The 13,427-nt window shown below is 44.0% G+C and overlaps 1 protein-coding gene across 1 annotated transcript in view; it reads left to right on the forward strand.

The window, feature by feature from the left end:
- Window positions 1-13,427, forward strand: part of LOC124554176 (alpha-mannosidase 2) — a 792,511-nt gene that overhangs the window by 609,489 nt on the left and 169,595 nt on the right. Inside the window, exon 10 of the mRNA XM_047128249.1 lies at window positions 12,546-12,782. Within this exon, the coding sequence (XP_046984205.1) occupies window positions 12,546-12,782 (237 nt within the window). The remainder of the gene's footprint in view (window positions 1-12,545; window positions 12,783-13,427) is intronic.

Consider the following 13,427-nt stretch of genomic DNA (forward strand, 5'->3'; position numbering starts at 1 on the left):
CATTGACACCGGTGTGTCAGACCCACCATACTTACTCCGGACACTGCGAGAGGGCTGTACAAGCAATGATCACACGCACGGCACAGCGGACACACCAGGAACCGCGGTGTTGGCCGTCGAATGGCGCTAGCTGCGCAGCATTTGTGCACCGCCGCCGTCAGTGTCAGCCAGTTTGCCGTGGCATACGGAGCTCCATCGCAGTCTTTAACACTGGTAGCATGCCGCGACAGCGTGGACGTGAACCGTATGTGCAGTTGACGGACTTTGAGCGAGGGCGTATAGTGGGCATGCGGGAGGCCGGGTGGACGTACCGGCGAATTGCTCAACACGTGGGGCGTGAGGTCTCCACAGTACATCGATGTTGTCGCCAGTGGTCGGCGGAAGGTGCACGTGCCCGTCGACCTGGGACCGGATCGCAGCGACGCACGGATGCACGCCAAGACCGTAGGATCCTACGCAGTGCCGTAGGGGACCGCACCGCCACTTCCCAGCAAATTAGGGACACTGTTGCTCCTGGGGTATCGGCGAGGACCATTCGCAACCGTCTCCATGAAGCTGGGCTACGGTCCCGCACACCGTCAGGCCGTCTTCCGCTCACGCCCCAACATCGTGCAGCCCGCCTCCAGTGGTGTCGCGACAGGCGTGAATGGAGGGACGAATGGAGACGTGTCGTCTTCAGCGATGAGAGTCGCTTCTGCCTTGGTGCCAATGATGGTCGTATGCGTGTTTGGCGCCGTGCAGGTGAGCGCCACAATCAGGACTGCATACGACCGAGGCACACAGGGCCAACACCCGGCATCATGGTGTGGGGAGCGATCTCCTACACTGGCCGTACACCACTGGTGATCGTCGAGGGGACACTGAATAGTGCACGGTACATCCAAACCGTCATCGAACCCATCGTTCTACCATTCCTAGACCGGCAAGGGAACTTGCTGTTCCAACAGGACAATGCACGTCCGCATGTATCCCGTGCCACCCAACGTGCTCTAGAAGGTGTAAGTCAACTACCCTGGCCAGCAAGATCTCCGGATCTGTCCCCCATTGAGCATGTTTGGGACTGGATGAAGCGTCGTCTCACGCGGTCTGGACGTCCAGCACGAACGCTGGTCCAACTGAGGCGCCAGGTGGAAATGGCATGGCAAGCCGTTCCACAGGACTACATCCAGCATCTCTACGATCGTCTCCATGGGAGAATAGCAGCCTGCATTGCTGCGAAAGGTGGATATACACTGTACTAGTGCCGACATTGTGCATGCTCTGTTGCCTGTGTCTATGTGCCTGTGGTTCTGTCAGTGTGGTCATGTGATGTATCTGACCCCAGGAATGTGTCAATAAAGTTTCCCCTTCCTGGGACAATGAATTCACGGTGTTCTTATTTCAATTTCCAGGAATGTAGTTTAGACAAGAAGAGAATAGAAGCTTTCGAAATGTGGTGCTACAGAAGAATGCTGAAGATTAGATGGCTAGATCACATAACTAATGAGGAGGTATTGAATAGAATTGGGGAAAAGAGGAGTTTCTGGCACAACTTGACAAGAAGAAGGGATCGGTTGGTAGGGCATGTTCTGAGGCATCAAGGGATCACAAATTTAGCATTGGAGGGTAGCGTGGAGGGTAAAAATCGTAGAGGGTGACCAAGAGATGAATACACCAAGCAGATTCAGAAGGATGTAGGTTGCAGTAGGTACTGGGAGATGATGAAGCTTGCACAGGATAGAGTAGCATGGAGAGCTGCATCAAACCAGTCTCAGGACTGAAGACAACAACAACAACAACAACAACACGAATTGGAGACAGCCGGTTCAGCCACAGCCATCTGCTGCGCCGGCGCCGTTCTGCCCGTGTAGGGAATTCCTGACGGTACGCCACATTTTAACGTCCTGTCCGAATTTTAATACACTGCGCGCTGATCTTGGCCTGCCGTGTACTTTGGATGCCATTTTAGCGGATGACCCAGGAGCAGCTGCTCGCGTTCTTCGTTTTATCCACTTGACAAACCTGTCTAAGGACATTTGATTATGCTATTTTCTTTTAATCCCTTGCCTGTCAATGTGCCTTCTGAAGTGTTCTCCCTTTTAGTTGCTGTTTTAACCTTATGCCTCGCAGTGCATTCATAACTTAGTCTGAGCGCTAATGACCACCGTAGTTGTGCGCCCTAAAACCACAAAAAAAAAAAAAAAAAAAAAAAAAAACGGAGGGGCATGTGGTGAGCGCAGCATTCTCCCAGCCGTTATCAGTTTTGGTGACCGGTGTCGCTACTTTTCAGTCAAGTAGCTCCTCAGTTGGTCTCAAGAGGTCTCAGTTCGCTCGTCTTGCCAACAGCGGTCACCCATCCAGGTGCTAGCCGAGCCCGACAGGGCTTAATTCAGGTGATCTGAAGAAAACCGGTGTTGCCACTGATGCGAGGCCGTTGGCAAATATATACAAGGTGAATCACCTAACATTACCGCTGGATATATTTCGTAAACCACATCAAATACTGACGAATCGATTCCACAGACCGAACGTGAGGAGAGGGGCTAGTGTAATTGGTTAATACAAACCATAAAAAAATGCACGGAAGTATGTTTTCTTAACACAAACCTACGTTTTTTTAAATGGAACCACCTTAGTTTTGTTAGCACATCTGAACATATAAACAAATACGTAATCAGTGCCGTTTGTTGCATTGTAAAATGTTAATTACATCCGGAGATATTGTAACCTAAAGTTGACGCTTGAGTACCACTCCTCCGCTGTTCGATCGTGTGTATCAGAGAGCACCGAATTACGTAGGGATCCAAAGGGAACGGTGATGGACCTTAGGTACAGAAGAGACTGGAACAGCACATTACGTCCATATGCTAACACCTTTTTATTGGTCTTTTTCACTGACGCACATGTACATTACCATGAGGGGTGAGGTACACGTGCACACGTGGTTTCCGTTTTCAATTACGAAGTCGAATAGAGTGTGTCCCACTGGAAACACGTCGACGTATGTGGTATCAGCATGATGGTGCACCTGCACATTCCGCAATTAACACTAGGCTAACCCTTGACAGGATGTTCTACGGGCGTTTCGTAGGACGTGGAGGACGCATAAAGATGTGCATAAAGATGTGCTAACAAAACTAACGGGGGTCCATTTAAAAAAAACGTAGGTTTGTGTTAAAAAACATACTTCCGTGCATTTTTGTATGGTTTGTATTAACCAATTACACTAGCCGCTCTCCTCACGTTCGGTCTATGGAATCGGTTCGTCAGTATTTGATGTGGTTTACGAAATATATCCAGCGGTAACGTTAGGTGACTCACCCTGTATATGCTTAGAGACCAGAAAATTTCGCGAAATTGGCGGTTTTTGCGAAATAACGCGAAACCGGCGATTTTTACGGAATAGCCTGAAATTTGTCAGTTTCTCGAATAACAAATGTTGTACAGGGTGGCGCAGGGGAATGGGAAATTTTGAACGTTACAGTTGGCAGCACTGTAGCGCCGGCAGATGTTCCAAACTTTGCACAATTGATGTGAACGCATTGCCATTTAGTAATCGTGGAGAATTGGACTGGTGCGGAACGTGCAGTAGCTGTGAGACCGTTTTACAAAAATGGTGATAGTGCGACTGCCGCGCAGAGAACATTTCGACAGCATTACCAGCTTGGACGTCATGGACGTGTCCCATCTGCGCATGCGATTACATCGTGGGTGCGTAATTTTGAAGAAACGAAATCTACCTTGAAAAAGAAACCTCCAGGTGCCATTCCAACGGTACGTACCCCAGAGAACATTGCAGCTGCTAGAGCTGCAATCGAGAGAAGTCCTCGCCGCTCCGTTCGACAGCATGCATCTTCGCTAGGGATTAAGCGACGAAGCTTACAAGGAATACTGCACGAAATAGACTTCCGTCCCTGTAAGTTGCAGATTATGCAACACTTACACGAACGAGACCAAGCGTCGCGTATGGAGCTTAGTAGCCAGATATTGGCTAAAATCAACGAGGACGCGAATTTCCTTGGCAACTTATGGATATCAGACGAAGCCCATTTCCACCTGAACGGATTCGTGAACAAACAGAATTATCGTTATTGGGCACAGGACAATCCTTGTGAGTTTCACCGGCGACCACTACATAGCGCCAAGGTCACAATATGGTGTGGTGTATCATGTCATGGTGTTATCGGCCCTTATTTTTTTTGAACGTGAGTGACAGTAACATCCGCTCGATATGTTGAAATGCTTCAAACATTCTTTACACCGAGACTGTACGAGCTTAATCTTAACGTCGAAAACATGTGGTTTCAGCAGGACGGAGCCACGTCACACACTGCTCGACAATCGATGGCAGCAGTTCGTCAATTGTTTGGAAGACGCATTATTTCACATAACAGTGACATTGCATGGCCTGCGAGATTCTAGAGTTGGGCAACACGATTCTTTTTCCTGATTCGATTCCTACGATTCAATCTTACATTGCGAATCGATTCCTACGATTCATTCACGATTCTTTCACGATTCATTCTAATCTGCGATGGCACAATTCTTACGGAATGCAAAAAGTTCTACATCTGACTCACAGATGGCAGGACAGGTCTAAAATTGTCAAAGGGGTTAGAATCGAACTGATGAGATATGCCAGAAATAGTTTATTTACGAGTAAACATGCATATGACGTTACGAGTGCGATTCTCGATTTATACGTGTAATGTTGATTGTTGAAAGGTCACGTTTGATTTGATTGCATCTATTGTTTTATTTCAGTATGCCAGGAGAGAGGAGTCGATTTGTGCGGAAGGTGGTGCAAAATTACGTGGTATGCCAGTTTGGTTGTGTGGCTTGAACGCGCCTAACTGCAGACGTCTGTTTTATAATAACAAAATCTAGCAGTGAGGCAGACGTGGTTTGGCTCATATCATTCAAAGTTTTCCTGTGCTAAGATGTCTTTCCAAGTCCACATCACCCTTGTAATTCATAACGCAGCTGACAGCCCTCCCACACAGGAAATTTAGCGTAACTTTCATTTCTTCTAAATACAAAGCATAGGTATTTGGCTTTTAATTTGTCTGAGAACTTGCCGCTCTCACTACTGTTTACGTGAGAAGACGACATACTTCTAAACAATAGGATTCAATCGTATACGTCGACATTACTTCACTAAAATTTAATATGAATGTGAACAGGATAACATTTGAAAACTCGAACTGGAAATTATTAATTAAAAAGCTTTTGTTTAAAGACGGTATTACACGGCGATCTGCCAAGAAAGGTATTGGTTAGAGAGCCTATATTCTCTCTATATAGGCTCTGTAATATTGGTCTAGTGCGACAGCCATTTAGTGGCGGGACTGTTGGAACTAGCAGAATTAGCAAATTAGCAGTGAACTAATGACGCTGTATACGATTGTATCCTACACTTTAGAAGTATGTCGTCTTCTCACGTAAATAGTAGTGGCAGAAGCAAGTTCTCAGACAAATTAAAAGCAAAATACCTATGCTTTGTATTTCGACGAAACAAAAGTTAAGCTAAATTTGCAGTGTGTGAGGGCTGACAGTTGCTTTATTGTGAAATATAAGGTGCTGTGGAATTGGAAAGAGCACAGAAAAACGTAGGATGATACGAATCCGCGTACGTGCACTATATGGGGATAGTAAATGGGGAAATGCCTTTACGCTCGTTCCCGTCAGCCACCGCCAAGTGTCGGCTTGGTTTTCACGTCGAGTAATATTACGGCCCACGAACTTCGTTTGTTCCTTCCGAGCTTCCTTTGTTCAGACGCATCCTCCACTTGACTGCCATCTGGCGGTCGTAATCATTCGGCACGGCACGACTCGGCATGGTTCGGGAAGTTGCCTTCGAAGCATAGCGTACTAAGAATCGATGAATCGTTGGAACTTGGAATCGTCACGACTAGGAAACACGCAATCGTTCCTACGATTCTTTTGAACGACGATTCGTCCGTATCACGATTCGATTCTTACGATTCTTTATTTAGAGTCGTTCAAATGAACGACTCATTCACGAATCGCCACAACTCTACGAGATTCCCTGATCTTAGTGTGTGCGACTTCTTCCTGTGGGGACATCTTAAAGGCAAGGTGTACCGTACACGTCCTGCAACAATCCATGAACTGAAGGCGAACATTGAAAACGAAATCACTGCCATTCCCCAAGATTTGCTACACCGCGCATTCCAGTGTTTTCATAACAGGCTGTTAAAGAGTGTGAACGCCGAATGGGGGCACATCTTTCCGATGTTATCTTTAAAAAGTAAAGAGACACTTTTGGACATTTTGATTGTAAAGACATACTGAATAATGGCATACTGAATACATTCACTTTCGTTAATAAATTACTAGTTTTATGAATTTATTCGTGGAAATGACGTTATTTCGAAATTTCCCGTTTCCCTGCGCCACCCTGTATATATCTGAGGCCGACCGTTTACCGTTATTCGTAACTGATAGTCATTGAATACTGAAATGGCATTTACCTCCTTTGAGGTTCGTGTGTAATCTGGAAATGACAGCTCATTTCTCGCGTAACGAACTACGATGTGACATCAGAAATAGCACCGAAATTGGCAAACAGTAACTGCGACATTGTGTAAAATCTCATTCTGTGTGATGTGCGTTTACTGACGGGGATAGAAAAATTGTCGATTGCACAGTGAGAGAAAAATAATTTAATAATTTTGAAATTCAACTGTGCCCGCAATTTGAGGATCATTCTCCATGGAATCGTTAGTCGAAGCACACATAAGGGATTTACATTAGCGAGAGAGGTACGAACGGGTTATTTCTTGGTGCCATATTTCATGATTATCGTTAGTTTTACGATCTAGAAAAGAAAAAAAAATCTGCCTCGCTTTAGATCGATGTCCAGGGGGCAGAGGGCTTCTCTGATGACCTGATCTGGACAAGGCTATTACTCCTTTTATGTTCTGGCCGTGAAATAGAAAAGTTAAAGACTGGCAAGCTCTTGAAAAGGATGAGAATTACCCTCTTAATTTTTACGTACGCGCAGGTGGCCACTTCCGACACGAGCCAGGAATTAATCCGCTTTCATTTACGCCTTCATCTTCTCTGCCATAAAAGATGCCACAGGACTATAACAATAATTATGCCCAGCGATTTCTTCACTAGAATGCTTATTATTAAATAATGAACGGACAAACTCCCATCTGCCCAAACTCTAATCAATGCTACAGAAGTAAGATCAAGTTCAATCTTAATATATCTACTGTTTTCGACAGATATCATAATATTCAATATGGCACCAATGTTATTTATTGTAACGTTTCACTCAGCAGAGAGAAAAAAAAAACATCGAATTTGCAAACAAGTTACTTCTAATTTGGCAACACAGAACACTGAATCTTGCAAAAAAAAAAAAAAAAAAAAAAAAAAAAAATAGCGCCAAATTTGCAAAAAATGATAGCGACTGTGGCACTAAACATGGCCAAAAACTACATCTGATTCGGCAAAACAAAACAATGAATCTTGCAAAAAAATAGTGTCGAATTTGTCAAAAAATGATACCTGGTTAGCAAACAATGTCACCGAATCTGGCAAAAAATGACACTGAATTTGGCATAAAATGACACCCAATTTGTCGTAAAATTACACCAAATTTGGCATAAAATTTCATCATATTTTTGAAAAAATTACACCGAAGTTCGAAAAAATACAGAAAAGGAAAAAAAAAACATGGAAACTGGCAAAACAGGAGGGTGTATACGCTACGCCCCGGGACTAGCGCGAAATCCGGGAAAAACCTGCCAATTTTTTCATGCCCGAGAAAACCGGGAAAATTCAGAGAATTTTTCGTTGTTTCAGTTTGCGGTTAAAATTTTGTGATTTTGACTGCAGAATAATACCGCTGCAGTAAAACATAAACGAGAGAATAACACCAAAATAAAACTTTAGTTGCAAAGAAAATGCGCCATTTACAGTTAAACACAGTGCACACACAATCGTCTGCCGACAGCGAAATGTGTCAAAGGCTTTAGGGCGAAGACTAATCAGTATTTCGAAACAATAAACTGCTTTCGATGAGCGTGTATCAGGCAAACTAAATTATGTTACGTGTAAGAATGTGCGATGAATTTCTTGAATCACAGAGCGTTTCACTCTCATCCAGAATTTAACACTTCGAGGACCAGCCGCTAAGAAAAATTTCGGTTCCAGAAAACCAGCTGTTTATTTCAATATTTAAAATTTTAGTGCGATATTTGCGTTAACACACGCAAAAGAAGACCAATATTATATGAGAAAGCTTACCTTTCCTTGTATGTATCTGGTATGTATGTTAATTTAATTCATTAATTTTTCCTATTTGTGTGTTCGCGCTGGTTAACAGTGATGTTGCTATAAGTTAACTACAACACGTGTCCTATACTAGATAATTACATCACGTGTCGTATATTCTGTCTTTGGTTGGCGAGATGACGTGACGTGAGCTATGATTGGCTGACGGAAGTGCATCGCAGTCTGTATTTCTTTCGGAAATTTGGTGGAATTTTCGGAAATTTGGTGGAATTGATAATTAGATTTTCGTAATCCGAAAATATGCAGTCTACATTCAACCGCGAACGAAAAATCTTTCCAAAACGCGTTTTTTTTTTCGTTTTGTTAAGTGCCGTAAAATCTTTGGTATTCAAAGGATTGATAAGTTTTACATCTCCGAGGGAAAGTATACTGTCACTTAACACGGAAAGTGTGCATTTTTATCTGGTAAGGAAGGTATTTATAATCGGGAAATCCGCGAAAAATTCGGGAGCTTCTTTTTCTTGTCCGCGTATACAGCATAAAAAAAGAAAATAGCGAAAAATGAACTAGGCAACAAAATAGCACATTTTGCAAAAACAGCACGAAAATTGGCAAATGATGTTTTTTTTTATAAATACCTTTTCTGCTACCAGTTACGATTTTCTTTTATTCATGCTTTACACGACGCGTTTCGGGAAATGACTTCCGTTTTCAAGTGTATTTCCTATTTGTACTGTGCCATGTTTACGTAACGTTTTCGATGCGTGTGATTCTGCGTTGTTGTGTTGATTTTATTTCCTTCATCGTATTAGATGGTGTGGGAAAGCCTGCAACCGTGTCCTTCATGATTTAAATAATGAAAACTGCATCAGTTATTTATTTTTTTGCTGCTTAGCATTACGTGTTTCGAGAATTTACTCTCATTTTCAAGTACATTTGGTTACATGAATGTGTTTGGTGATGTTTGCATGTGTGCTTTTGTGCCTCTCCTGCGTCTTTTCGAAGTTAACCGCAATAGGAAAAACGGACAAAATGAATATTTGAGGATTTCTTAAATGCTGCTGTTAGAAATGGTACTTTCGTTTGTTTACTTACAGGTAGTGTGCTTTCTCCATCATACAGAATGTCACACACACGCAAATGATCACTTACACTGTTTGTTTACACAACATGCTACAAAGATATATAAAGTGTTTTGGATTACATTATATATAAAAATATAAGGTAGTAAATAATAAAGAGTACTTTTTATTTTACCACTATTGACTATTAAATTGTCGATTACTTTCTCTTTCTAACGAGGAAATGTACATATTTATGAAAATTGTCACAGTTATCATACGCAGGAGAAACATTTCAAGAAGTTAATGTCTAGCTTGTCATTGAATTTTTTTCTAGTTCGTTTGAGGAAGCAAGGAGAAAAAATTCTCATTAAGAAGCTAGACAGTGAATCACTTAATTTCTTCAATCGTTTCTCCTGCATATGATAACTGTGACAATTTTCAGAACCTGTACATTTCCCGATTTGAAAAAAGTATGTAATTCAAAACGCTGTAACAATTCTGACTATGTACAAACTCTTTGGGAATCCATAGTGTCATAATATCTTTGCAGCTTTTTTTGTAAACAGTGTAAGTGACGATTTGCGTGTGTGTGATATTCTGTGTAATAGAGAAGCCATAATACCTGTAAGTAAAGAAAAAAATATCATTTCTAACAGTAGCATTTAAAAAAAGCCTGAAAAATTCATTTCGTCCGATTTTCCGGTACCAGTCTAACTTGGAAAAGACGCAAGAGATGCAGAAAAGCACACATCCAAACATCAGCAAACATAGTCACGTAAACAAATGCACAAGTGCACTTGAAAATGAGAACAAAATCTGGAAACGCGTTGTGCTAAGCGTAAAAAATAAGTAACTGGAGCAGTTTTCATTATTTAAATCATTTGTAGACTTTACTGCAATGAATATCAAGAAAAGCAAAACTAGGATAATGGAATGTAAGTCAAATGAAATCAAGTGATGATGAGGAAGCCAGATTAGGTAATCAGACACTTAAAGTAGTGCAGGAGTTTTGCTATTTGGGGAGCAACAAAACTGATGATGGTCCAAGTACAGAGGATATAAAATGTAGACTGGCAATGGCAAGGAAAGCGTTTCTGAAGAAGAGAAATTTGTTAACATCCAGTATTGATTTAAGTGTCAGGAAGTCGTTTCTGAAAGTATTTGTATGGAGTGTAGCCATGTATGGAAGTGAAACGTGGACGATAAATAGTTTAGACAAGAAGAGAATAGAAGCTTTAGAAATGTGGTGCTACAGAAGAATGCTGAAGATTAGATGGGTGGATCACATAACTAATGAGGAGGTATTGAATAGAATTGGGGAGAAGAGGAGTTTGTGGCACAACTTGACTAGAAGAAGGGACCGGTTGGTAGTACATGTTCTGAGGCATCAAGGGATCACCAATTTAGCATTGGAGGGCAGCGTGGAGGGTAAAAATCGTAGAGGGAGACGAAGAGATGAATACACTAAGCAGATTCAGAACGATGTAGACTGCAGTACGTACTGGGAGATAAAGAAGCTTGCACAGGATAGAGAAGCATGGACAGCTGAATCAAACCAGTCTCAGGAGTGAAGACCACAAGAACAACATATATACAGGGTGTTTCAAAAATGACCGGTATATTTGAAACGGCAATAAAAACTGAACGAGCAGCGATAGAAATACACCGTTTGTTGCAATATACTTGGGACAACAGTACATTTTCAGGCAGACAAACTTTCGAAATTACAGTAGTTACAATTTTCAACAACAGATGGCGCTGCGGTCTGCGAAACTCTATAGTTCGATATTTTCCACATATCCACCATGCGTAGCAATAATATGGCGTAGTCTCTGAATGAAATTACCCGAAACCTTTGACAACGTGTCTGGCGGAATGGCTTCACATGCAGACGAGATGTACTGCTTCAGCTGTTCAATTGTTTCTGGATTCTGGCGGTACACCTGGTCTTTCAAGTGTCCCCACAGAAAGAAGTCACAGGGGTTCATGTCTGGCGAATAGGGAGGCCAATCCACGCCGCCTCCTGTATGTTTCGGATAGCCCAAAGCAATCACACGATCATCGAAATATTCATTCAGGAAATTAAAGACGTCGGCCGTGCGATGTGGCCGGGCACCATCTTGCATAAACCACGAGGTGTTCGCAGTGTCATCTAAGGCAGTTTGTACCGCCACAAATTCACGAAGAATGTCCAGATAGCGTGATGCAGTAATCGTTTCGGATCTGAAAAATGGGCCACTGATTCCTTTGGAAGAAATGGCGGCCCAGACCAGTACTTTTTGAGGATGCAGGGACGATGGGACTGCAACATGGGGCTTTTCGGTTCCCCATATGCGCCAGTTCTGTTTATTGACGAAGCCGTCCAGGTAAAAATAAGCTTCGTCAGTAAACCAAATGCTGCCCACATGCATATCACCGTCATCAATCCTGTGCACTATATCGTTAGCGAATGTCTCTCGTGCAGCAATGGTAGCGGCGCTGAGGGGTTGCCGCGTTTGAATTTTGTACGGATAGAGGTGTAAACTCTGGCGCACGAGACGATACGTGGACGTTGGCGTCATTTGGACCGCAGCTGCAACACGGCGAACGGAAACCCGAGGCCGCTGTCGGATCACCTGCTGCACTAGCTGCGCGTTGCGCTGTGTGGTTGCCGTACGCGGTCGCCCTACCTTTCCAGCACATTCATCCGTCACGTTCCCAGTCCGTTGAACTTTTTCAAACAGATCCTTTATTGTATCGCTTTTCGGTCCTTTGGTTACATTAAACCTCCATTGAAAACTTCGTCTTGTTGCAACAACACTGTGTTCTAGGCGGTGGAATTCCAACACCAGAAAAATCCTCTGTTCTAAGGAATAAACCATGTTGTCGACAGCACACTTGCACGTTGTGAACAGCACACGCTTACAGCAGGAAGACGACGTACAGAATGGCGCACCCACAGACTGCGTTGTCTTCTATATCTTTCACATCACTTGCAGCGCCATCTGTTGTTGAAAATTGTAACTACTGTAATTTCGAAAGTTTGTCCGCCTGAAAATGTACTGTTGTCCCAAGCATAGTGGAACAAACGGTGTATTTCTATCGCTGCTCGTTTAGTTTTTATTGCCGTTTCAAATATACCGGTCATTTTTGAAACACCCTGTATATCTGCATTTGAATGCGCATGCCTATACCAGTTTCTTTGGCGTTTTAGTGTAGACGTGTGTAGTGAGTGTGTGGTGCGGTACGCAGGTGCCGCTGGTGGTGCCGCGCAACGAGCCGCGCCGGCTGGTGCTGTGGAACTCGCTGGCGCAGCAGCGGCAGGAGGTGGTGGCGGTGCGCGTCACGACGGCCAGCGTGCGCGTGCTCGACCCGGACGGGCGCGCCATCCCGCACCAGCTGAACCCCGTCTGGAACCTCACCGACGCCGCCACCGCCGCCCCCAACCCGGCCGCCGGCGCCCAGGACCGCCAGGACGCCAGGTACTCGGTGAGTACCAGCCCAGCCCACACCCAACTCTCTCTCTCTCTGCTGCGTACACTACTGGCCATTACAGTTGCTACACCAAGAAAAAATGCAGGTCATAGACGGGTATTCACTGGACAAATATGTTATGCTAGAACTGACATGTGATTACATTTTCACGCAATTTGGGTGCATAGATCCTGAGAAATCAGTACCCAGAACAACCACCTCTGGCAGTAATAATGGCCTTGATACGCCTCGGCATTGAGTCAAACACAGCTTGGATGGCGTGTACAGGTACAGCTGCCCGTGCAGCTTCAACACGATACCACAGTTCATCAAGAGTAGTGACTGGCGTATTGTGACGAGCCAGTTGCTCGGCCACCGTTGACCAGACGTTTTCAGCTGGTGAGAGATCTGGCGAATGTGCTGGCCAGGGCAGCAGTCGAACATTTTCTGTATACAGAAAGGCCAGTACAGGAGCTGCAACATGCGGTCGTGCATTATCCTGCTGAAAGGCAGGGTTTCGCAGGGATCGAATGAAGGGTAGAGCCACGGGTCGTAAAGTCCACTGTTCAAAGTGCCATCAATGCGAACAAGAGGTGACCGAGACGTGTAACCAACGGCACCCCATACCATCACGCCAGTATGGCGATGACGAATACACGC

This window comes from Schistocerca americana, chromosome 11, assembly GCF_021461395.2.
Source record: "Schistocerca americana isolate TAMUIC-IGC-003095 chromosome 11, iqSchAmer2.1, whole genome shotgun sequence".
Taxonomy (NCBI): Eukaryota; Metazoa; Arthropoda; class Insecta; order Orthoptera; family Acrididae; genus Schistocerca; species Schistocerca americana.